This window comes from Microcebus murinus, chromosome 10 (genome assembly GCF_040939455.1).
Source record: "Microcebus murinus isolate Inina chromosome 10, M.murinus_Inina_mat1.0, whole genome shotgun sequence".
Classification (NCBI taxonomy): Eukaryota; Metazoa; Chordata; class Mammalia; order Primates; family Cheirogaleidae; genus Microcebus; species Microcebus murinus.
In genome coordinates, this window is record NC_134113.1 from 26,750,380 (window position 1) to 26,776,377 (window position 25,998).

Sequence of the window (25,998 nt, forward strand, 5' to 3'; positions counted from 1 at the left end):
GATTCCCTGTAGCAAGTGAGGCTTTTTAAAGATCAGGTGGTTGTTTTTGGTTGGGTTTTGGAACCCATTTTCCTAGAAAATTGTACCTGTAGTTCTCAAATTTATTCAAGGCATCCCTCATCCGTTTGGTTTGTAATATCAGTACAAAAAAACTTTATAAGCAAAAGAACCTGGCATGGCTAGGCCTGTAAGATACAATAAGGAGATAATATATGGACAGGAATAGCACTTTTTTCCCCTGACATTTTAATATAATAATTGACACCATTTTTGAAGCATTTACTATATACCGGCCACCACACTGTTTTTTCTCCATTCTGTGTCATTTAAACCATACAGCAACCCTGTAAGATAGGTCAGCTAATTCCCACTTGCGCATGAGGAAACAGACTTATTAATTTTCCCATGGCAACACAGCTTGTAAATGACATAGCCAGGATTTTGAATTAGGTCCCTGTCACTTGAAAGCTCAACCTCTTTCTTTGGTCCCCATCTCCTCTTTCCCCCGCCACAGCCGGTCTGCCTCCTGCCCTGTGTCTGACCAGTCAAGGCAATAGACCTTGACTATGCAATAGAGTTCCAGCACAGGATGCCCTCTTCCATGGTATTTTTTTTCCCAGTAAAAGTAAACTAAATAACAAACCACAAAATGGAGGTGATTTTTGGCCCTAAGTACCGAATCTGCTGTATCTAGACCCTGTCGCTGTGCTGGAACGAGGAAGGGACCCTCACTGGAGGTGAGCGTCCCCTCCGGGCAGCGGCTGTGCCACCCAGACACGGCCCTTTGCCTGCCTGCTCCTGTACGGCTCTCTGGCTCATGCAGACTTTGGCCCATGGAGACTGTGGCTGGTCCCAGTCAGATCAAATAAAAATAAGAGGCCTTCAAAGGCCCGTACCTTGTCACTTTCCAGCAAACCTTACTGAAATGTGGGAAGAATAGACATAGGAGGCAGATGGCTCTATCTGTGGATAGAGGCTTCCCCTCTGCACGTGGGGAGAGAGGTTGCAGCCATTCACAACTTAATATATGGACAGCGCTTAAATATATAATATAACATAGCTTGGTTGTGTAGCATAACTGTATCAACGTTTGCTATTATTGTTTGTATAGTCATTCATCCATTCCTTAAGGTTGCTGTAGTATGTATGCGTTTGTCCTGTGCTAGTCACTGAAGCCCTGGGCTTGCCTGCTGGGGTGGCGATGGAGGGGAGTGGTGAGTGTGTCCCCCCCCCCCCCCCCCCCCCCGCTTTTCCTGCTCCTCTAGTGGAACAAGAAGGCAATTCCCACCTGCCTGGCCTCAGCTGGTCTACAAGCCTGCGTCCTCCTGAACACTGCCACCACCTACCCAGCCCCGAGGAGATGGGAATGTCCTTCAAGTCCCTCAGAGTCCCATGGCTTTCCTGCAAAGGATTTACTGATCTTTCATTATTCTTAGAGCTCCCCATGGACGGGGGCTGTTTCTTATTCATCTTGTAACTGCGGCGCCTGCTGAGTGCTAGGCTCTCAGGAGACACACAGGAAATGCTTGCATAAAAGATTAAAAATGATATATATTTCTGATGTGTGCGTTTGTGTATACATGCATATATATGTGCATATATATTTACATATTTAATTTCTTGCATATTTCTTTCTACAGCATAATAAAATATGCTTGCATAGCACATCATGGTTTACCAGTACTTTAACAATAGTAATAGTATTAATACTATTACTATAATAATACTAACAACACCTATCATTTATTGACTGCATTATATACATTATTGCATTTAATTCTCATGAAAACCCATTGAATTAGATATTATTATCCACATTTTACCAAAAGGAACCTGAGACTTAGAAATTTTAAATGCCTTCCCTAAGTTCAAACAGCTAGCAAGTGGCAGTGTCGTATCATCTGAGCATTGGACACAATAACTAATTTATAAAGTGAATGATATATAGCCACATATGAACACAGTTGTATCTTTTACGAAGACTTTAATTGGATTCATGTCCTGCTACCAAAATAGGCCAATAGAAAACGTGTGCTGGCAAGCAGATGAGCTGAATAATGGAAATGAACACATACCTGACACGTGGAGTGGATCAATACTTTTGACTACCAATCTATCTAGTGGAATAGGCTGATCAAGTACCGTACACGAACCACCCTCCTTTATTACTGTCTGCAGCTCAGGAGTAAGAGAAGGACACATTAAACCAGTGTCTGAGCCTCCAACTTTCTGCAATTAATAAGGAAAATAATGTGATAAATAGAAAGTAAATATTGCTGCTGATACCTAAAGTGTATCCTTAAGCAAATAGATTCTTAAAAACAATTGCTTGAAATCTAGCATACTATGTTTTCTGGATCTTAAAAAAGGCATTTCCCCAAAGCATAGTGATTTAAAGCAAAGTGTTTCTGATTCACCAAGTTTAATTACCTGAATAAATAAATCACCATCACATCAATGGGAAAAATCTTCATTCTTAGTGTCTTAATCTCTCTATAGTATTGAGTTAGATGAATGAGAAAGGCCAATTCTATGCATGGTATCTAATACTAAACTCTAACTAGATTCCATGCTCCAGAATTTGTAAATAGTTGAATATATAAGATGCTGAAACTTTTTAAAAGGGTGTAAAATATTGTGATTTGCATGATATATATTGTATACAAAAATATCAAAGAGACATGTAAACTGGTAATAGTCTTTATTTTGGAATCAAGTTGTAAAGCAGGAAACCAGAATATCACCTCGTCAATATGGGCTGCTGTTAAATGCATGTGTTCTGATTTGTATCATTATTTGAAGTGAAGGTCAGCTGTGGTAACATCAAGATTTTTTTAAGGGGTAGAGATTTTCAGAACTTGGCTTGTTCAGACATGCTAGTCTGAATAACCTAAAATAGGAGGCCATATAAATTCCCAAAGTGTGACTCTTATATTGTCCAACGTCCACTCCCTCCCAAATCACCAATCAGCTATTCATAGATTGATTAATGGGTGTCTATTTTTAATGGCTTAAGGGAACCTGCAGCCTTGGGACCACATGTGGCCTCTGGATCCTTGAGTGTGGCCTTTTGACTGAATCCAAATTTTTCAATAAAGGGATTTGTTCTGTGCAGTTTAGATCCGGACAAGAGGTTGCACTTGGGGATCTAGAAGGCCACATGTGGCCTTGAGGCTGCAGTTTTCCCACCCCTGACTCAACCAATCAATGCCACCAAGAAACTTAGCTTATTAAAAGATATGAGATTTCTAGTCTTATGATATTATTGTCTGTGTAAGGCTAGTTATCTGGTAAAGAAATGAGTAGAATAAAAACCATTAGTTATCTCTGATGGCTTAATACATATGGCAATTCCTCCTCACACAAAAAAATGGAAAGACGTTCCATGTTTATGGATTTGAAGAGTCAATATTGTTAAAATGTCTACACTACCCAAAGCAATCTACAGATTCAATGCAATGCCCATCAAAATACTAATGACATTCTTCACAGGAATAAAAAAAAGAATCCTAAAATTTATATGGAACCACAAAAGACCCAAAATAGTCAAAGCCATACTGAACAAAACTGGTGGAATCACATTACCTGACTTCAAATTATACTACAGATCTGTAGTAACCAAACAGCATGGTACTGGCATAAAAACAGACATATAGATCAATGGAACAGAATAGAAAACCCAGAAATAAATCCACATATCCATAGTGGACTTATCTTTGACAAAGGTGCCAAGAATGCAAGTGGGGAAAGGGCAGTCTCGTCAATAAATGATGCTAGGAAAACCGGGTATCCATATGCAGAAGAATGAAACTAGGTTCTTGTTGTATGCAAAAGTCAAATCAAAATGGATTAAAGACTAAAATATAAGACCTGAAACTATGAAACTACTAAAAGAAAACACTGGGGAAATGCTTGGGGACATTGCTCTGTGCAAGGACTTCTTGAGTAATAACCCCAAAGCACAGGCAACCAAAACAAAATTGGACAAATGGGATCATATCAAGTTAAAAAGCTTCTGTAAGGCAAAGGAAATAACAAAGTGAAGAGGCAGCTCACAGACTGGAGAAAGTATTTTCAAACGAACCATCTGACAAGGGATTAATAATTAGAATATATAAGGAGCTCCAACAACTCAATAAGAAAAAATTCAAATAATCTGACTAAAAAATGGGCAAAGGATCTGAATAAACATTTCTCAAAAAAAGACTTACAAATGGCCAACAGGTATATGAAAAAATCATTAGTCATCAGAGAAATTCAAATTAAAACTACAATAACATATCCTCTCAGTTAAATATCCTCTTCAGTTAAAATAGCTTTTATCAAGTGACAGGCAATAATGAATACTGGCCAGGATGTGGGGAAAGGGGAACCCTTCTACACTGTTGGTGGGAATGTAAATTAGTGTAGCCACTATGGAGAACATTATGCAGGTTTCTCAAAAAACTTAAAATAGAATTACCACATGACCTGGCAATCCCATTGCTGGGCATATATCCAAAGAAGGGGAATTCAGTATATTGAAAGACATCTACACTTCCATATTTATTGTAGCATTATTCACAATAGCCAAGATATGGAATCAACCTAAGTGTCCATCAATGGATTATTGGAATATTATATAGCCACAAAAAGAATGAAACCCTGCCATTTGCAAAACATGGATGGAACTGAAGAACATTATGTTAAGTGAAATAAGCCAAGCACAGAAAAACAAATATCAAATGTTCTCACTCATATGTGGGAGCTACATATTAAAAACAATTGATCTCATAGAGACAGAGAATAGAATGATGGTTATCAGAGGCTGGGAAGGGTAGCAAGGGGCAAGGGGATAATGGAGGGATGGTTAATGTGTGCAAAATAGATTGAATGAACAATATTTGATGGTACGACAAAGTGACTATAATCACCCATAAGTTATTGTATACTTTAAAATAACTAAAAGAGTGGAATTGAAATTTTCCCAGCACAAAGAAATGTTAAGTGCCTAAGGTGATGGTTACCCCAATTGCCCTGATTTGATTAATTCATATTGTATTCCTGTATCAAAACATCACATGTATCCTATAAAGATATGCAGCTTTATGTGCCCATACTAACTAAAAACAAAAAAATTAACATAATGTCTACCCTCCCTCAACATCCTTGAGAGATGTAGTTTGCTTTTGTTTTTATTTTTATTTTTTCAATTCAGAGCTATCTGACTAAAAAAGACAATATTTTATAATGCCTCCACTTTTTAGAGGGAGAGATTCAATTTGATGTATAAGAATATTTTACATTTTTAATGCAACTTATCTAGAAATATTTCTAAACCCATGTAGCAAACTTATTTAGAAAGTTATTTAGAAATAGCAGCATTTTACCTTTTTGTTGCGCTTAGTTTTGGTAACTAAGAGGAAATCGTTAAAGAGAAACAGATAAACGTCTAGGAATCTTGTGCTTTCTGAGGAGAGAAAGAGAAGGTGAAATGGGGACTTGAAACAGGAAGTAGAAGGATTTTTAATTTAATTTAAATCAATGAATTTCTTAATAAAACAAAACAAGGTGGGTATTATGGCACACCAGGGAGCTCCAATCATGTGGGTCAGAAAACTGCCTGCATTAATGTTGAATTGATTTCTGCCTAAAGCAGACTTGATTAGAGCCCAAGCTTCCAACTTTAAAGACAGTTGTATTTGTGATACATCTCATGTGAATCTGAGATAACTCGGGTGATATTTGTAATGGCTTCAAATAAGCCTAGGACAAATCCATCAGCTAATTGAACTCATGGCATTTCTGCCTCTTGATCCATCTGGGTGGTTATTGGAAGGGCGCATATTATCAGAGAAAGACATTTTGTCGCTGCTATGGACTATGCTGTTGTGTCCCCTCAAATTTCATATGTTGAAGTCCTAACTCCCAGTGTGGCTGTATTTGGAGTAAGAAAGTCATTAAACTAAAGCGAGGTCAAAAGGCTAGAGCCCTGATCCCGTCGCATTAGTGTTCTAATAAGTGGAAACCCCAGAGAGCTCGCTCTCTCTCATCCTGAAGAGAGCCCTCATTAAGGGCTGACCTTGATCTGGGACTTTCCAGACTGTGAAATAAATTTTTGTGCTGTTTAAGCCACTCATTCTCTGGTATTTTGTTATGGCAGCCCATGCTAAGACCATCACTAAAACTAATTTCTCAAATTTTACAATGTGTCTATAAATGTTTAAATATTCTCACATGGTTTTATATTTATAAACTTTTCCGATATTACTTTGGATAGATACTGAAGGCAAATAGGCTTCTTTACTTTTCCTTAAAAGGGAATAGCAGTAGAAGAGAAACCAAATGTTAGCATAAGGTATCCCCTTCCTTATTTTGCTGTCTTTTAGACAGCAGTTAGAAAAAAGAAATGGTTAAATTTAAGTGATTTCAGAGGACAAGGGAGTCTGTTTTGAGGGGCATGTGACAGGTGCTTAAAGCAAACATAGGAAAACCCAGTAAATTTTTTTAGTTTGTTCCATTTATTATATTTATTTATTCCATTTATTATATTTACTCTAGAAGTTCTTTCTCATATGCTATTATCCCTGGAAGCTAGGTGGCAAAGATTAAACTAATAGATAAAACATTTAGGATTCATTTCTATTTCCGTTCCTACTTTAAGCTGAGAGGCAAGATTCTTTCTATATTTGCAGAGAAGAGAAATCAGGTATTTTATTCAATTTGGATATAGTCTTTGAATATTTTTTAAAAATTATATTCCATCACTATTAGAAACTTTACTTTTGTAGAGACTGCTGGTCATCCCTCAAAAATCATTCTCCCTTTCTTTTGTAGTAATGAAATTCTCAAGTTTTAGTGAGTACACATCAACCAAGGATAAATACTACACCTTCCAGCTTCTCCTGCAGCTGAATATGACCCAGGAACTAAATTCTGACCAATGGACTGTGAATTAAAGTACACAACTTCTGAGTCATATCTGTAAAGAGTAGGGCTAAGCTGTTGTGTCCCTTTCTGTTTTTCTCACTGGGTAGAATGCAGATACATTGGTGAATCATCTTAGCCTACACAAAAGAAAGCAATACCCTAGGGATGGCAATAAGACAGAAGAAAAATGGATTTCTAATCACTTTATGAAGTGCAGCTGTCACATAGCTTGGGCTTTAACATGAGAGAAATAAACTATCTTTTTAGGCAATTGTTATCTATCTCTGTCTCCAGTGCCTGGATCTATATCCCAACTGATACATAGGGCTAGGAATGGAACAACACTAGACCTTTATCTTAGTTCAGGTTGCCATAGCAAATTACTATAGACAGGTGGCTTGAATAATAGGAATTTATATCTCACAGTTCTGGATGCTGGGAAGTACCAGATCAAGTTAGCCGATTCAGTTCCTGATAGGGGCTCTCTTCCTGGCTTGCAGACAGCCACCTTCTAGGTATGTGCTTACATGGCAAAGAGGGAGAATGAGCTCTAGGCTGTATCCTCTTATTAGGACACTAATCCTATTGGATCGGTGCTCTAGCCTTATGACTTCTTTTACCTTACTTACTTTCTTATTCCAAATACAGCCACACTGGAAGACAGATCTTCAATATATATTGTGTATGGGCGGGGGGACATAATTCAGTCCATAGCAACCTTCAAGACCTGTTAAATTTGTTTTCCCCACCCTCTGACACTCATATATGAATTAGTTTGATGAGCCTTGTCAAAATGAAATAATAGCTTTGTTTTCTCCAATTTCAAGCATTGTATTTTAACAAGCAGGCAGCAAACACCTTATATGTCCAAGACTTTAGTCTAGGAAATTATTATTTTAGCTATCATTTACTGAGGCCCTTGTGTTCTACTAAGCAAGTTATGAATCAAATTATGAAAACTTGTGCATTCTGGGAATGAGAACAATAGTACACCTTTTTTAAAGCTGGAAGAAATTTGGAAAGACAATATGTGTTAGGTTTCATCACCATCATTGTCATCATCATTATCATCATCAACGACATTTACAGAAGAGATTAAAGAAACTTAAACATTTTTCCCAAAGCTCACAACTGGTGTTAGCTCCCCTGATTCTTGGTCCAATGCTTTTTCCATTCAAAATCATGTCCTGTTTCTTCACTTAATCTTAGCCAAAAGGCTGAGAAGTGATATGTCTTTCTTCTTCTAACACTGTTACCCTGCCCCCATCAAATCTCTATGCCCAACTCTGAGTAAAAATATCATTGGCTTTAAACTTGATTTGACACCATATAGACTATACTATATGGAGTCTCCTCCTCCAACAGAATTTGACTAATACAGCATATGCCATTAACGTATGCCTGGTGTTAGTGATGTTTTGTATTCATCCCCATTCCACTACATTTGACCATACAAGAAGCATTTTCTGTAAAAGTCGCGTCTATCTATGAAGACTCCTTCTTAGGTGAGTCTCCCATCTGCATGTGACAAGTGAAGGCACATCTAATGTAGCTTTTCACCCACTAGGAGATGTTCATCCAGCTTCCACATGGCTTCTCATGATACCCAAGCCTGAAGCCAAAAATTGACTTTCTGTCCCACTATCTCCACCACCCACAGTGTTACTGGACTTTCAGACACATAGATTAGAACACTTGAAGGCATCTTTGACTCATTTCTTCTTCATCCACTTTATCAATCATAAATTCCTCCTGTTTTTGCCTTTGAAATATCTCTTGCACTTTCCCTTTTCTATCATGGCCATTTCTAGCATTTTACAATAGGAGAGGCCAATGCATCTTACCATCTTGGGAGGTGGGTAGGTAGAGGAAAGGGGTGAACCAAAATCTCGGATAATTTCAGGTAGAGGCCAATTTTGGAGGGAAAAAAAATATATGTTTGAACATGGAATTGTGTTTTGCTTCATTAGCTCAGAGTCTTCTCACCTCACCCTGCTGAGCTTCCGGTTTCTCCACTGGTCTCTCTGCTTTGGTCTCCTCTGTGCCATTTTGTGCATTGCATCCTGATACTAATAACTCCTTCTTCAACACCCTTTTAATCCTATCACTTTCCTGTCTGAGAACTCAGTGACTTCTTGTTGCTTGCATTTTCCTGGCTGGGTCTCTCTGTTTGGCTCCCAAGGTAGTTGCTATAATTCTGGAAGCCCACCAGGCAGAGGCAGCCTGGCTTGAGCTGGAGGTGGTGCTCTGATGTTTACTGGCCAGGTGACCTCTATCATGGCATGGAACCTCCCTGAGCCTCAGATCTCTCACCTACAACATGGGATCAAAGGTAACTTCTCTGTATAACTCACTGGAAAGAGTGTATGGAGAAGTGCTTGGATGTGAAACACTGCATGTGTCTATCTTCCGGATATGCCCAGCCACCAGGGCGGGCATTATGTGCTACCCTGATATTCAGTGCTACACCTAGAGTACAGCAGAGTCTCAATCCATGTACTGAGTAGGGAATTACTCCCCAGCACCTGCCCACTGATCGCACAGCATCACAGATGGGCAACGTCCCATCCCACAGGGCTTCATACTCGGTAGGTGCCCAATCAAGGCTTCATGCAGAAATGAGTAAATGAATGATTGAGAATCTTATTTTAGTTAGGCAGCTCTTTCTGATCATCATAATATTTACTGAGCACAAAGGTTGTGTCAATCATTCTTTCAAGTGCTTGTTCATCTGTTGCCTCATTTAATCCTCCCAGAAGGGTAAACTGAAGCATGGGAAGTCACTGTCACTGGCCCAAGGGTTGCACAGGCTGAAAAAGCCAAGCAGGGAGTGATCCAGGCAACCAGCCTCTGAGGCTCATCCTTCTATACTCTTTGCTGGGAACCTTGTCTCTCCAGGGCTGCTCTTCCACCTACCCTTCAATTAATGGCAATTGAACAAGTTACAGGTAGCAAAGATGTTGAGTTTTTAAAGGAAGCAGTTATTTACCTGCAAGAGTTAATTTGCCTTCATAGAGAAGGTGTCTGTTGGTTGGTGACAAGACGTTTTCTGCCATGTGTTCTTTAAAAATGTGTTTCAAACACTTGCAAAACAAGGGAGAAAATAAAAGAGTTGTTGTTAGTGATTGGAAGAGAACATGATGAAGGAGCTGGGATAATCAACTCCATCTAGAAAGTTCACAACATTTGGGAATGCCAGCAGATAGACATAGGAATGAACAAGAATGGGAAAACCTTTAAGAAGGACCATCCCAAGAATGTCACAATAACATTAGCCTCCCCATATGCAATGCCCCATAAAACTAGATTTATTCTTTAAGTGGACACATGGGGACTTTCTAAGACTATTGCATTTTCACCTGAATGCCAAACTTCCAGAAAGGGATTTAAGTCCTAATTGATCCTTTTTTGTACCTCTGGAATGAAAAACCTTTTATCTCTATCCCAAAGTGGAGGCCACACTATAATCTCCTGTAGATGTCGAAATTTTTGGAAATTGTCCAGCCACTTCACTTTTCCTTCAAGATCCCCTGAAAGACAAGACACATTCAGAATATATTTAAATGCATGTGACATTGTAGCATACATTTTAACCCAGGTCACAGTAATCCTTTTAGAGACACTGGCTGCCCTTGGAGCCAAACCATATTTTAGGCTCATTTGACAAATTACTTGCTGTTTATGTGTCTAAGAAAACTCACTAATTTGAAGTCAGCCTCTTGCAGAGAAAAATGAAGCTTAAGCAATTTAATTCGGTAAGTTGGAGATGCATTGTGCATTTTTATTTCAATAACACTAATAAATCCCTTGGTAGTTTTCTCTTATTCCCTATACCACAGAGCTGGTAATTAGAGGAAGAAAAAACAATAAGTCTAACGAAGACAAATATATCTTTTTGTGCTGATCATAAAACACATTAACTTCATGATGAGGATGACTATTTCTTTTTGGTAAGAACTCAATTTTTCTTATAAAGATTTGTATTAATTTTCCAACATTTTATAAAAAAGAATCTCAATGTTGCTATTTGGATTTTGAAATGGTTTTTGCAAAAATGGACTGGAAGGCATACACACATGGAATTGTATTGTTAGTAGAACCCCTGAGAATTCATCCTCTTTAAGGTATTAGACTTAAAGGAAGGCCATGCAGATTTCTTCCCTCAATAATGAGAATCCATATTTTATTGTAAAATCTCTAGAAGAGCTTCCATTCTCTTCCCTCACAAACATATTCAAATGAGTAGTAATCCTTAAAATTATTTTTTACATTTTTAAAAAGTCAGTCTTTATTGGAATTTTTGTCTTATTCACTTGATAAACTTAATTCCAGTTCTTCAGGTAATTTTAGAATTTGAACAAAAAATTTCAAAAGAGAAAAGAAATCCCAACTAAATGATAATTAACTTTTAAACTTACACAAGAGAAAAAAAATTAAAAAACAAAAACTTGCAAAAGAAAAAGAATATCATTTCTGTAGAGCTGATAATTATCCAATTGGACTGTTCCCTTTTGATGCCTACTAGGAAATCTTGGTTTATGGACATAAATCATGGACTTCTTTATTTGAGTTTCCATTGCACAGAACTACACAAATTAACTTAAGTCATCTTAGGGCTTGCTCAGTTCCCATCCCCATGTTTCACTTCTAAAGACTGCAGTTGACATTAGTTTTACATTGTCTCTGGATTTCAGGGATTTTTTAAAAAAATGATGAATGGTGATTTATCCTCCGGATACGCTTTCCATGGTGTTTATTCCCATTCGCTTTGTGTGTGGGTTCAGTATGGATGTTAAAAACAAAGTGCCTTCCATCCTCTGGGAAGTAGAAGTTTTCCTGCCTGAACTCACTTCTGAAACCCTTGGAGACAGAGCCACGTCCTGTGTAAGCCGGGTGTTAGAGTTCTCATAGGGCCCGCCAGGATGTGACCGGAGCCCATTGTTCTGTGTGTGTTTGATTTACAAAACGCGCTCAAAGTTGAGTCCACGTTTCCGACAGCCGTGACCTCAGGTCAGTGGAATTACCTTCTAGGATGGAAGCCCAGATGTTTCCCAGGAGTCACACGGCCCCAACTCTTTCATTAAGCTCACTTATCTCAGGGACTTACGGATTGACTTTTCCACCTTTTCCTTGATGGAGTAGATCATGATTTTCTCAGCAGCGTCTATACTCCTTTTCCAGATATTCTTCAGCAACAGGGGGTATCGGGTAAGCCTGTGTAGCGGAGCCACCAGCAGCTCGGGCAGGTGCAGACGTCTGCACTGCTCGTTCTGCTCACACCACTGGGGAAAGCAAAAGCAGACATGTCAGAATATCACCTCTCCCACGGAGGCCCTCAGAGGCCTGGATGTGAGCAGTTCTTAGAGATTTTACTCAGTACGGACAGGATGTACTTGCGAGCTGGTTGGGAAAATGTATAAGCCACGGACTAGACTTTGCTCTTGAAAATTCCATATTAAACTGTATTTGGCAAGCACCTATCTACCAGTGCCAAGCTCAGGATCTGCAACTGGGCTCTTAGATTGGATTAAGGAGTAGTATTGACTTTTACTGATTGACCAACATTGTTACTCTTCAGTTAAAGAAATGAAAGAATCTTTTTTTCAGATGTTTTGCCTTTCCAGAAACGGTGACAAAGTCTGTAGTCATCAGACCACCTATAACGCCACCACTCAATCCTCCTAAATGGGGAAATTGAGCAAGATTTAGATGCACAAGATGAGTTTAAATCTCATGAAATCCCCTAAAACCGCATGTTCCATTCGTAGTAGTGAAAGATATATTAATATATGTGCTCCAGCTTTGTTTACCCTTCTCATTTGAGAGTTTAGTTTTGCCCTCTGGCTTCACCCTCTCTTTCTCCTTTTCCCTGGCCCTGGGAGATTTCTGGTTTCAGCAGCTTTGTTCCCATCCTCCTTGTGATGGACACTTAGGAGAATGGAGGAAGGATCAAGATGGGAGCTGTAGGAGGGAAAAGGAAGAATTAACAGGGTACTGATCAAAAGTGAAGAGAAAATGAAAATAGAAGTTGGAGAGGCTAAGCTGATCTACATGACATAGGGCAAAGGGGGAGAAGAGAGGGATAAAGAGACAGATAATTTCCAATAGGGAGAGTTTGCAGTTGGGGGCTGGAGGAAGATGCTATTTTAGGGTACGCAAGCACTGGGGAAGAAAGCACAAGGAATTTTAGTAGGTATTGCTGTGGGTTGTACATGGGAGTTCCATAAATGATATTGAGAAACCCAAGTAAACATGAGAGTAGCTTTTACATTTGTTTCATCTGCTAGGCTGTTTCTTTGATTGTGACACTTCTTTGCACCTAAGGGACTCCGGTTTTTATGAAGGTGACACGTGATCCATGGACACGGGTCACAGGTTAGTATGCAGATAAGTAATACATCAAGAAGGACTATGAGGACTGTGTTCTCTTCCTTTTCTCTTATCCCACCCATTCACACCAAATTTATTCTGAGTCCAGCTATAAAGGGATTGAAATGGACTGAAGGTTTGTTTCCCTCCATTGTGTGTATTACACAATGAAATCCTAACCTTCAGTGGGATGGTACTAAGAGGTGGGGCCTTTGGGAGATGCTTAGTTTATGAGCGTAGAGCCCTCAGGAATAGTATTAGTGCCCTTATGAGAGAGACCTTATCAGAGAGCTCTCTGGCTGTCTTTCTGCCATGTGAGGATACAAAGAGAAGACAGCCGTCTACAACCCATAAAAGGGCTTTAGCCAGCCCCTGGCCATGCTGGCACCCTGATCCCAGACTTCCGGTCTCCAGAACTGTGAGAAACAAATTTCTGTTGTTTATAAGCCACCAGTTTATGGTACTTTGTTTTAGCAGCCCAAACTGACTACAACAGGGATCCTGCCCTTCCACTAAGTATTTTTCCTGCTGTAGGCTCTTGCCTCATTTCTACCTTTGATTCTTATTCCAGGCCCAGATTAAATGCCTTGTGACCCAGACCCTTCAGGGCCATCCTCAGGTGGGCCAGGCACACTGTGGGCAGCTCCCCACTTCCACAAAGATGTCTTTATGCCATGCAAAGTATCAGCCCTTGCATTTCAGAGATCTGGGTGCACTTGGCACAACCCCCCACCAATCCAATAGCCCATGGAAGTCCAAAGCTCTCACCCTAGATATTTACAAACTCACAGGGACTGAGAGTCTAATGGTTTCCTCTGGCCCTTGGACTCCTGTTTCCATATACATTGTTTCTTTCTTGAACAACGTGGACCAAACTTAGCCCCTTGGTTGGTTTCCTATGTTAGTTTCCACTGTAAACCTCCCCCAGGCCAAAGGTTTTGGTGAGTGTGCATATTTATTTTACTGAAGATTTTGGGTTGTGGAGGTGGGGTCAAATACATAGCCCACAACCCCTCTACTATTTTACTGGCTCTATTCTCTTCTTCGGAAAACAGGAGCTCTTTTCCTCTCTTCCCTTCTTCAAACAAACCCTCCCCTTTTATCTCTTGGCCTCCTGCTTAACAATTTGCACTTGTCTTTCACAGTTTGACCATGTCCTAGGGAATGGGGGTGGCGCCTTACCCTCCCGCACTCTCAGCTTTATCAAAAGTATTTCTTTTGAAAACATCCAGGGCGCCTCCTCAGGGGAATACTGCCCAATGCAGTCTTCTCCACTCCCAAGTGAGCACAGGGGTGCGTGGTGCACGGGGCTCCAAGAACCAGCCTACGGGGATCACCTTCCCCTCTCTGAACCTTGGATTCCCATTCTGTGAAATGGTGGAGGGTGCTAGATGATCTCCAAGTTCTCCTCCAGCTCCAAGTGGCTGTGGTTCTCATTGGAGTTGGCAGGGATGGAGAAGGAAGCCGGCAGATGAGGACGGGCTGGGAGTGGCAGGGAGCAGAGCTGTGGCTTTAGTGGCTGACTCCCAAGGCTACTGGCTGGGAGCAGCAGTCCAGCGTTCCAGCGCTACTTGGGTGGCTGGCAGTTCCTGTAACTGATTTCTCGGCAGCATCAGGGATCCCCTCAAAACACAGGACCCCGGGGCCACTGCCCCACATTGCCTTGCTGTGGCTGGCAGCATCCACTGGAATTCTGGCTAATTGTGAAAACACCGATCTCCTCCAGATAGCAATCAGGCAAGAAGCATCATTGGTAAATAATTTAGACAAAGATCCAGGCAGGAACATGGGATATTTTTAGTGTTTTAGAAAACCTCAGAAGACAGAAAAAAAGTTGACTGACAACTATAAAAATAAGGCTGTAAGTTTTTCTTTTGTCTGCCTATTGGCTTTATTTTTCAGGTCCATTAGGGAAAACAAAGAACATTTCTATCAAAAGAGATTAGACATAAAAAGCTTTTTTATCGATGGGTCCGGATCAATGAAGGCTGCTTTCCCTTTATAATAAATAATCCAATGTGTTTAGGGGAATAGCGATAGGAGTTAAAGACCCCAGATAAAAATGTTCTTCTAAGAAATCTGTCCTAGTGGGATGCGGCGTAGGGCTGGGGTAACCAGCATTCTTGGAACCTTGGGAAATTTACTTAACCTCTCTAAACCTCATCTGAGAAATGCAGATATTACGAGTAGCTACCTCATTGGGTTGGTAAGAGGTTTTAATGAGACAATCCATGCCAAGTGCTTAGAATAATGCCTGGCACATCTCAAACAGCCCGTGGTAGCTAGAATTCTCAGTATTTGATAATCGAGCCAATCTAAAAGACCTGGTAGCAAGTTCCCAGTCTCTTCCTCTGCATCATTTTAATTGTTTCCAAGATAATGGGAAGAACTTGACTCCCATTCATTAATGGGAGCGCACCAGTATAGTTCATACATTCATAATGCCCAGACTCACATGGTATGGAGGGTAAATTCATCCTAGTGCATTTACAGTTTCATTTTAGGCAGCCCGTAACATGACACAGAATTTAAGTTTTCTAAGAATGTTGTTTAAAACAGAGTATAGTAGGGGGAATAAATGTTGGATTCAGACAGCTCTGAATTCAAATCCTACCTCTGCCCCAGAACAACCATATCTTTTAGTAAGTTGCCTAAACTCCTGAAAAATTAGGATAATGTCAAGTTCCACAGAGTTATTGTGGAGACAAAGAGATCACAGATGAGCAGCCTGCGGCACAGTGCCTCGCCCAGAGAAGTGGCTCAAAACCCAGTCACCTTTGGTATCTGTGAGAATGCTGTTCTGTTCTATGGGGCTGTGAAAGGCAGATTCACTTTTGACTCTTTTCAAATCTCTCCCTGACTCCTTACCTTTGTTTCATGAGGCTAGAAGTTCTCTGGCAACAGAAAATATCCCTGAGGAGTTGGAAATAGTCCTGGTGTGAAGAGCATTGAATTCTTTTGCCCAATAGATTAACATAGTTCTTACTTTGCCGTGTATTGACTGACTATGTGACCTTGATAATGTCATATAACCTCTCTGAGCCTCAGGGACACATGGCAACAATGTAATCAATGTCGCAGATGTGTGTTAAGAATTAAAAGAGATGTTTGAGGAAGTGCATCATATAGATCATGAGTTATCATAACAACACTGAATACTCCCTTTCCTGAAATATCGTTGGATGACATATATAATTAATACATAATAATTGTACATATTTATGGGGTACATGTATGATATGTATGTATTTTCATACATGTACATAACGTGTAATGATCAAATCATGGTAAGATATCCATCACCTCAAATATTTATCATTTCTTTGTATTGAGAATATTTCAAATCTTCTCTTCTAGCTATTTTGAAATATATAATAAATTATTGTTAACTATAGTCACCCTACTGTGCTATTGAACACTAAGCAGTTATTCCTTCTACCTAACTGTGCATTTGTATCCGTTAGCTAAGCTCTCTTACCTCCCATCCCACCCTCCCTTCCCAGCTTCTGGTAACCATCATTCTAGTCTCTACTTCCATGCCATCAACTTTTTTAGCTTCCACATATGAGTGAGAATATGTGATATTTGTCTTACTGTGCCTGGCTTACTTCATTTAACATAAGGATCTACAGTTCCATCCATGTTACTGCCAATGACAGGATTTCATTCTTTTTTATGACTCCTTTGTGTATATATACCACATTTTCTTTATCCATTCATCCACTGATGGACACTTAGGTTGATTCTATGTCTTGGCTATTGTAAATTGTGCCGTAATAAACATGGGGGGTGCAGGTAGCTATTTCATATACTGATGTCCTTTCTTTTGTATAAATACCCAGTAGTGGGATTGCTGGATCATATGGTAGTTGTATTTTTATTTTTCTCAGAAAACTCCATATTGTTTTCCATAATGGCTGTACTAATTTACATTCCCACCAACAATGTATAAGAGTTCCCTTTTTTCTACAGCCTTGACAGCATGTGATTTGTTTTGGTTTGTTTTGTTTTTTAAAAAATAATATCCATTCCATTTGGGGGGTTAGATAATATCTTATTGTGGTTTTGATTTGCATTTCCCTGGGGATTAGTGATGTCAAGCATTTTTTTCATATACCTGTTGGCCATTTGTATGTCTTTTTTTGAGAAATGTTTTCTCAGATCCTTTGCCTAATTTTTAATGGAATTATTTGGGTTTTTTTTTTTAGTTCCTTATATATTCTAGATATTAGTCCTCTATTGAATGAACAGTTTGAAAATATTGATATTTTCTCCGATTCTATAGGTTGTCTCTTTACCCTGTTGATTGTTTTCTTAGCTATGCAGAGAGGCCTTTTAGTTTAGTGTGGTCCCATTTGTCTTTTGTTTCTGTTACCGTTGCTTTTGAAGTCTTAGCCTTAAATTTTTGCCTAGACCAATGTTCTAAAGTGCTTATTCTATGTTTTCTCCTACTAGTTTTATAGTTTCAGGCCTTATATTTAAGTCTTTAATCCATTTTGATTTGATTTTTGTATATAGTGAGAGATAGGGGTCTAGTTTATTTTTTTGAATACAGATATGCAGTTTTCCCAGCACCATTTATTGAAGAGGGTGTTCTTTCCCCAATGTGTGTTCTTAGTACCTTTGTTAAAAATAATTTGGCTGTTAATACATGGTATGGGATTTTCCACAGTTATTTGAAAATGGTGGCTGGACCTTGTTAAATTTAATTACCCCTAGATTGGAAGGGAGAGATATATACCTCAATTTTCCCCAGTTTGGGGTCTGATATAGTTTGCATATTTGCCCCTTCAAATCTCCTGTTGAAATTTGATCTCCAATGTTGGAGGTGAGACCTAGTGAGAAGTGTTTGGGTCATGGAGTGGGTCTCTCATGAACAGCTTAGTGCCCTTCTGTTGAAAAAGCCTGGCACCTCCTCCTCTCTCTCTTATGCCCTCTCTTGCCATGTGACTCGTGGCTCCCTTTTGCCTTCCACTATGAGTGGAAGATTCCTGAGGCCCTCACCAGAAGCAGATGTGGGCGCCATGCTTCTTGTATAGCCTGCAGAACCCTGAGCCAAATAAACTTCTTTTTTTTTTTTTATAAATTACACAGTCTCAGATATTCCTGCATAGTAATGCAAAACAGACTAAGATAGGAGCCTAGCTAAGAGTCTAATCCATCAACTTCCGGGGGAAATGTTTGTAATATGATTATGCATATGCTGGAAATCTAATGAACATTCAGTTTTCGGTTTAAGTAGCAAAGAAAACACTGACAGGCTGAAGCTATTAATACAAAAATAGGGCCACGTCTCTTCCCTAAGATCATTCCCTCTTTGTCAGCCAGGCCACACCCAGGCTTCCTGGCACGTGAATCAAGGCCATGGCAAAAGCCCACGGATGCACAACTGAGTCATTAGGAACTGTGGTGGCCTTTCCTCCCCTACCTCTGAGGTGCGGCTTTTGCAGGGGCTTCTTGCAGCTGCAGGGAAGAGCTGGTTTTCTGGAAAGGCATTTTCTATGGATCACCCAAAAGGGCTCTGGCACAGTACTGAAAAGGTAGAGTTCAGACTAAAGCAATGCCAAAAAAACGGTCAACAGAGCTAGGGAAGTCAAGGAAAATTCATTCCAGGTTTGCCTCTTAGAAAATGCTGAAGGACCCCAGCAGAAATTCCATGTTTTCATGCTTGGGGCCCAGAGCTGCCATGTTGTACAACTCATGCGACAACGTTTACATTGTGCTCTGTGATCTAATCTAGGGGGCGCCCTTCATACGGAATACAACGTAATGGTGCTCCAGGTTTTTGTGCTGGGACTAAATCCTACAAAAGCCTAACTTCTAGTCACAAACAAAGCTCAGGTTTTTATTCTAGTTTCCCCCCTTACAATGTACCAATTTCTACCACAAACAAAACAATGAACTAGTAAAATATTTTTTAAGCCCCAGCCAAAATTTCTGGAGGGATATTAGATGATATAATGTTCCCAGATGTGCACCATTTAAAATTCCTGAGTGTGCAATGGATGATGTCTTTATGAAGAAAGCATATTTCTAGTTGAAACATATTGTTGATTATTTATTTCTTTCTTTCCCATTTAATTTGGGCATAATAATTCCCCATACCTGGTACACCCAAAGAAGGTCAGGAAAAATATAAAAGAAAAGAAAATGGTACTTTACTTTTAAATAAATTCCAAAGTCATCTCTCTGCCTCAGGCTGTCAAGATAAAAGACAGCAGCTGAGTAGTTCAGGCAGTAGGTCTGGTGGCTCTGACAGAGGTTCCCTCGGAAATACTGCAGGAGAAGAGCAGAAAGAACTCAAGTTAAGGAGTATGCGCTGAGCCCGGCTGACTTTCTCTTTCTCTTCATTTTTACCCTTAACTAGAACAGGGGAAAGTAGAGGAGCTATGATTTCATACATAGCTCCTTTTAAAAGCATTATTTTAAAAAGATATGGTCTTCTCATAATAAACAGCTAATTCCTCAATAAATAGTCTTTTCTCCTCTATACTCACAGAAAATTCTATTTTGTATGTCTTAACTTAATTCACCCTTTTACTTCTGTTCAAGCTTTAATGAGGTCCCTATACCCTGCCTGGCACCTACTAACAAATACTGCCTTTGATATATTGGTGACCCTGCGAGTTGATGTTAAGCTTGTGTTGGTACTAAGTGATTAAAGTAATGAGATTTAACTTTTTATCCAATATTCCTCAAAAATATCCATAAATATAATTCTGCTGGCTTTTAAATGTGTAGAAATTTGGGATGCCTCTACTAAATGTATATTTAGAAGCACACATTTTGTTTAGCAGTCTTACTCAATTTCACACTTACTAGATTTTCTTCATTATTCTTATTTAATGCCTTAAACTTGCTATAATGACTACACTTTTGAAAGCTTCCTTGAATTCATTTTCGAATAAGGCAGATTGTCAAGTTTTAGACATATCTTCATACATACAATGGGTAAACTGCACACCACACAATATGCTACCATCTCAGTTAAATGTCTTTCTCAGAAACAGTGGTTATTCTTTCCTCTTTAGTGATACTTCTGGCTCATTACTATCAGGCACTCTTTTAAGGACTCCATAGTGTCTACCATGTTGCTGAGTCTATGTGCCCATAGATGATTTATTGACCAACTCATGGACCCCATTAGAGAATTTCCAATGCTATCCCAATGTGGTGGCATCAGAGGAGGAAGTCACATTGCTGGTGGTGTCATGGCTACAGTGAGTAGAAAGAGCAGACCCAGCCTGAAAAGCCACAAAAGAAAGTGCTGGTAATAAGGCCAGAGATGATGAAAACCTAGAAAAATATTTCATTATAGGACCTCAGAAGACAAAACGTTATGGAGAGCAACGTCAAGTTTGGGCTTCTGCAAGAAATAATTTGAAAGATGACATGAGTTTCTTTTAGGGAGGAATGTGGAGATCTGGGCAGAGAAGAAGACTTGGAGGTAAAGGGAGGGTCTTCTCATGAGGCACTGAGGTGCTTGAGAAATGTCGTAACTAGGAAGCGATTGTTAAGACACCAAGATTAAGAGGCATTAATAGTCAGGCTTAGAACTTTAGTTCCACTACCCATTGGCTGTATGACCTCGGCCAAATTATCTAACCTCTCCAAGCCTCAGTTTCCTTCTGAGTGACTTCTTCAGATGGCTTACCTGTGAATAACGAGATGTCCCCACCTCCTAGCTGGTGAGCTTCTTGTGAGACATTGCAGTAGACTACTTACTGTTCATTGAACCTTGACCCTAACCCTTCCTGGGGAAGATGATATGTACCCATTGCACTGAAGGTAACCTTGGCCATGTGCTGAGGAAATGCAAACAGATACACCATCTGTTGCTTCAGGCAGAAACTTGAAGAGCCAGTGAGTGTTTGCCACTGTCTCTTATGTCTTTGCCGTGGCAACTGGTAATGTTCCAGGTGGTGGTTGTTCTATTATCATGGGCCCCAGAGTCAGGACAAGGAGAAAGAGGAAGCAGAGCCTACGTGAGAAATGAGCCACGCCACTGAGATTTGGGATTGTTTGTGACTGTGGTACAACTGACTCTAACCTGACTGATGTAGACCTTCTACATTTAGGAAAAGTGTTTATGATCCATCTTTGTACATTATTAACATAGTACGGAACATTCATAAGTGGGTTTATTATAGACTCTCATAGAGTCTAATAACATCCCATTCTTTAGTAATCTTTAAGTGCATTTACGTGTTTTGATGAGAAGCTGATATTTTTCTAGGCTATTTACTAAAAACTAAATTTTAAAATTTTCTGACTCAAGGAATTGAGAGATCCTGAGATTTTAGCTAATTCCCAAAACTTTACATTCTTTCCTGTTTTTTGAAGCTTTTCTTATTTAAATCTATTTTTAATGTTCACTAAAGGAACTTCTTGCTTATTTTTGACTTGTTAAAATTCTTCTTTTATACATCTTCTGAAGCATGATTTCTCCAGAGAGTGTTTCCTTCCTGTAAGTACCCCACTATCTACCCCAGCTTAGGTTTTCTTTGTTGGACACTTAACTGTGTCCATTTATTTTTCAAGCATTTATCTCAATTTGATTGAATAATCATCAGTGTCATTACTGGACTAGTTTTTTTCCCCACTAGACTGAAAATTTCTTAAGAGCAGGGGGCTGAGGGCTGGTCTCAGTTTTGCACATTATTGAAAACAGGGGATCAGCCTCACCTAACACTTAGTAAGTTGTCAATAAATCTCAATCTATGTTTTTTTTTTAAATTGAGTGTAAGAATTTAAATCTTGGTAAATGAGACTGGATGGGAACCAGATTATAAAAAAACTCAAAGTTAAAAAAAAGTGGGGAGGAGGTTCAAATATCTACTTGAGAAATAAATAACATTTATCAAACCAGGGCTACAGCTTTTCCTCTTTTCTCCTCATTTCACACACAGAAATATTATTAAGGGTGGTGATGGATTTGAAGGTTTATTTTCTTTCTGAGAGTCTGGCACTTTTGTTAGGAGAACAACTGAACCATGTAATTAGCATACACTAAACTATTGCCATGAATATTGCTTTAAATTGAAGTCATTTAAAAAACAGACTTGGAAATGGCTTTTCCATGCATGCAGATTTTTGTATTAATAAAACCCACACATGGGACGTGACAATGGAAAAACAGAAGCTGCAAGTTATTTTTGAAAACCTTGATTGGCGGAGGCAGGGATGGTTCCTTTGTGGGAGGGTGGTGGTAGAACTTTCCCAGGAACAAGAAAAAATCAAGTAGATATGAACAACTGTCCCGGCAGGTGGGTGAATGTATTTCATGAAGCTGAGATCTCCCAGGATTTTACCTTTGTGAGCACGGAGATGTAATCCATCGATGGTGAAGTCTCAGAAGCATCTACATAGTCCTTGATAAGGGTGAAAAGACTGTTCACAAAACCAAGGCTTGTCTAGGGCCAGAGAGAAAGAAAACAAGAAAGCACACCCAGGGTTAAGGAATAAACATTTGACGCATTTTAAATATCATTCTTACAGATGTTTCCTATTTCATTTTATCTCCTAGCAAAATTCAAAGATTTATTTTCCTCCACCCTCCAGTATATATTTTCTTATAAGTTTCTTTTAAATAAATTCTTGTTGCTATCTCTCTTTCCTTCCATTTGCAAGGAAAGATATTATTTATTTATAAAAAATGAGAAAAGCACATTAATTTGAAAATAAACATTTGTGAAGATGATGGAGATCTTAGGAATGCATCTACATTTTTAAATAGCCATAGAAAAATTAAAAGTAAAGGTTTTCTTCACTAATAGCTACAATTTATTGCAAAGATGTCAATGGATATTTAGATTTCTCTCTTGTTAACTTGAAGTCCTACCTGGGAATGAATGGAATATGGAATAAATCATATGCCATATTCCAATATGGAACATAAGCCATAAGAATAGATTAAGCATGAATTTTCATAGTTCCTTAGTGAAGTTTAAAATATAGCTATGGACATCTTTCTACTTTAGCTCACCTGAGCTAACTCCTCCAGGTTTGCAAAGAGTCTCCATAAATCCACATCCAGGAGAAATTCATGAGTTTGCAGATATTTTAGTGTATTCATAAAAATCTTTAAAAAAAATAAATGCACATTAATTTACATTTTAAAATTTTGAAACTTGCCCTTTGTAAGAACATTAAACATAAACCTCCTGAGTATAACTTAACAAAGCAATGTGGAAATCAGCATTCTCAAAGTTTAAAACTTTTATTCAATGCAAATGATGACATTTAAGCTTCATAAAACATGTTGGAAAAGTACTCTTCAGTATGAAGTTGCTATTGCTTCTCTGAGCCCTAACAACATTCCTGTTGAACACAATCTGTCCAAATGGGCTTTCTCTGCTACATGGAGCCAAAGAAATCCCCAAGGTTCTCTTCTTGCCAATAGTACTAACTTGAGAGCAAAACAATGTTCATGCTGTGTTCTCATGTATTCCTTCCTCTGCAAAAGACCCAAATGTACTTTATTTTCAGGAAATTAAAAAGAGAATTAATGAGCTTGTATCTGTTAACTAGTAAAATGTTTTGATTAGGATAAAGGTATCAAATATGAATGCAAACATTAAGGGAGTCTTTATGTAATTCTCACTTGATTTGATGCTTTCACACAACAGGAGAACTACACAGCAAGTCAAGAAAGAAGAACTACAATCCTTACCTACAGATAGCCTGCCCTTCATCCTATAAACTGAAGAGAGATCAATTGATTGAAATGGAAATGCTTTGTACATAGAAGATGGGAAGCAGTCAAAGGGACCAATTATTTCAAGAATTTTTCGGGTGAAAAGACAGGGCTTTAGATAGCTAACCTTCACCAGTTCCCATTCCTGTATTATTTAGTGTGGTGAGTAGTTCTTGAACTTGCCTCAGAATCACCTGCAGGCTTTGTTAAACCAGAGCTGCTGGGGCCCATGATTCTGAAACAGCTGGTCTATAGACCACATATTGAGAACCACTGATTTAGAGCTTTTTAAATCCAGTATAGCATTGGTTGTCTGGAAATCTGTCAATAGCCAAGCATTTAAAATAGATAATTTTAAGAAACAGAATTTACTACTACAGAAAAATTGTGACAATTTGGAAGAAATCTTCTTTTTGCTGTAAGATTCTTTGCTTTACAGAAATTACCATTTAAAAAAATACTGAGTCCTCCGGTGTATTTATTTTACTCTGAGTTACATATTCGCAATTTTCAAGCAACTTTGGGAAACTCATATGGATTGTGTAAAGAGAGGTATATATGTACTTTCAATACACTGGTGCATTTGCAAACAAATTCAAATTGACCTTTTTGTAAACAGAAGATGCTAATTTGAAAAATGTGGGCAGTTTTACAGGGGCATAGAAAGTTCTATGCTGTTCATTGGGACAACGGGGTGGTATGGTCAGGAGTTAGTGCTCTGCGGTGAACATTTGATTGATTACTACTTAGCTGCAATGCTCCCCTTCCCTAAAACAGCTCGGTTTTCATGTCAGTGTCTACTCTTCTCTGTGCCTCTCATGTGCCATGTGGCAAGTTGATCTTACACCCGGGGCTGGGCCTTGACTACTTTCAGCCAATTCCTTCCTTACCTAGCTGGAGTATTTGGCTCAGGGTGGGCACCTGATCTAAGCCACTCCAATCAGAATGAATCTCAAGACTTGCTATGAATGCTGGGAAGATCTTTCTCTGCCCCTCTCTCCACGGGCTCAAGGACAGCAGCCATTTTGTGATGACAAGAGAAACCAGCCTTGGGAAGGAGCTAATGCCATAGATCCCAAGGATGAAGGACAGAAAGAAATTTTGTCCTTGGTTTTGAGCCCCTTGATCAAAACAATCTTGAATTCTTTCCCACCTCTGGGCTTTACAGTCATGTGGGCTAATAAAATCCTATATTATTTCAGCTAGTTTTCTCTAACTTGCTTTTGTATGCATCCTAATTGATACGGTCTCAACATTTCAATTTTCTCATAAAGTGTCTTTATGGTTTGAATTTTGCTAAGGAAAGGACTTCGTGCTGTTACTGACAATACATATTACTTACAGAAAATAACTGACATTTGCCTAGCACTTGACAGATTTCAAAGAGAACGACTTTGATCATTACAATGGTCTGCTGAGATAGCCAAAGACGGTATTGTCATTCCCCTTTTATAGCTTAGAACAGAGATTATCAAACTATAGCCTGTGAGCTAAATCTGGCCTGCCATCTGCTTTTTAAATGTTGCTTTTTGGTGACACAGTCAGGCACATTCCTCTGGTTGCTTTTGCACCACAGGAGTTGGGTAGTTATAACAAAGACCATGTGCCTTGCAAAGCTTAAAATATTTACTATCTGGACCAACACGAAAATGTTTTGCCAGCCCCTGGTTTAGGATATGGGGGACTAGAATTTTCTAAAGTCACAAGGAAAATCAGAGGCAGATCCAAGGCTTGAGCTCAGGTCTGCCAACACAGTGCTTTTTAGCTGTGTTAACACAGTAACCAGGATTCAAAAGTGCGATGGGCAGAGGAGACCTTGGGAGGCGTGTGGTCCATGCTCCCCTACGGTCTTGCAAGGAAGCTGCCCTATAGTTCCCTCCCCTGCCCTGTGGTTCTTCTATAAGAAATCCTCTGCTCTCAGCCTTACCAGATCAGGGCTGCAGCACTGTACAACCTCAAGGGTGCCATTTACATAGACGACATCATGATTATGCCATGCAATCCAACAGCACTGGATTACATGA

General features: G+C 39.2%; 1 protein-coding gene across 1 annotated transcript in view; it reads right to left on the reverse strand.

Annotated features, from left to right (window-relative positions):
- PLEKHG7 (pleckstrin homology and RhoGEF domain containing G7) overlaps nucleotides 1–25,998 on the reverse strand; it is a 52,675-nt gene that overhangs the window by 2,738 nt on the left and 23,939 nt on the right. Inside the window, exons 7-14 of the mRNA XM_020287931.2 lie at nucleotides 23,264–23,359; nucleotides 22,590–22,691; nucleotides 19,441–19,554; nucleotides 12,017–12,191; nucleotides 10,324–10,439; nucleotides 9,899–9,992; nucleotides 5,370–5,449; nucleotides 2,076–2,229 (exon numbers count right to left, since the gene is read on the reverse strand). Coding sequence (XP_020143520.2) covers nucleotides 2,076–2,229; nucleotides 5,370–5,449; nucleotides 9,899–9,992; nucleotides 10,324–10,439; nucleotides 12,017–12,191; nucleotides 19,441–19,554; nucleotides 22,590–22,691; nucleotides 23,264–23,359 — 931 coding nt within the window. The remainder of the gene's footprint in view (nucleotides 1–2,075; nucleotides 2,230–5,369; nucleotides 5,450–9,898; nucleotides 9,993–10,323; nucleotides 10,440–12,016; nucleotides 12,192–19,440; nucleotides 19,555–22,589; nucleotides 22,692–23,263; nucleotides 23,360–25,998) is intronic.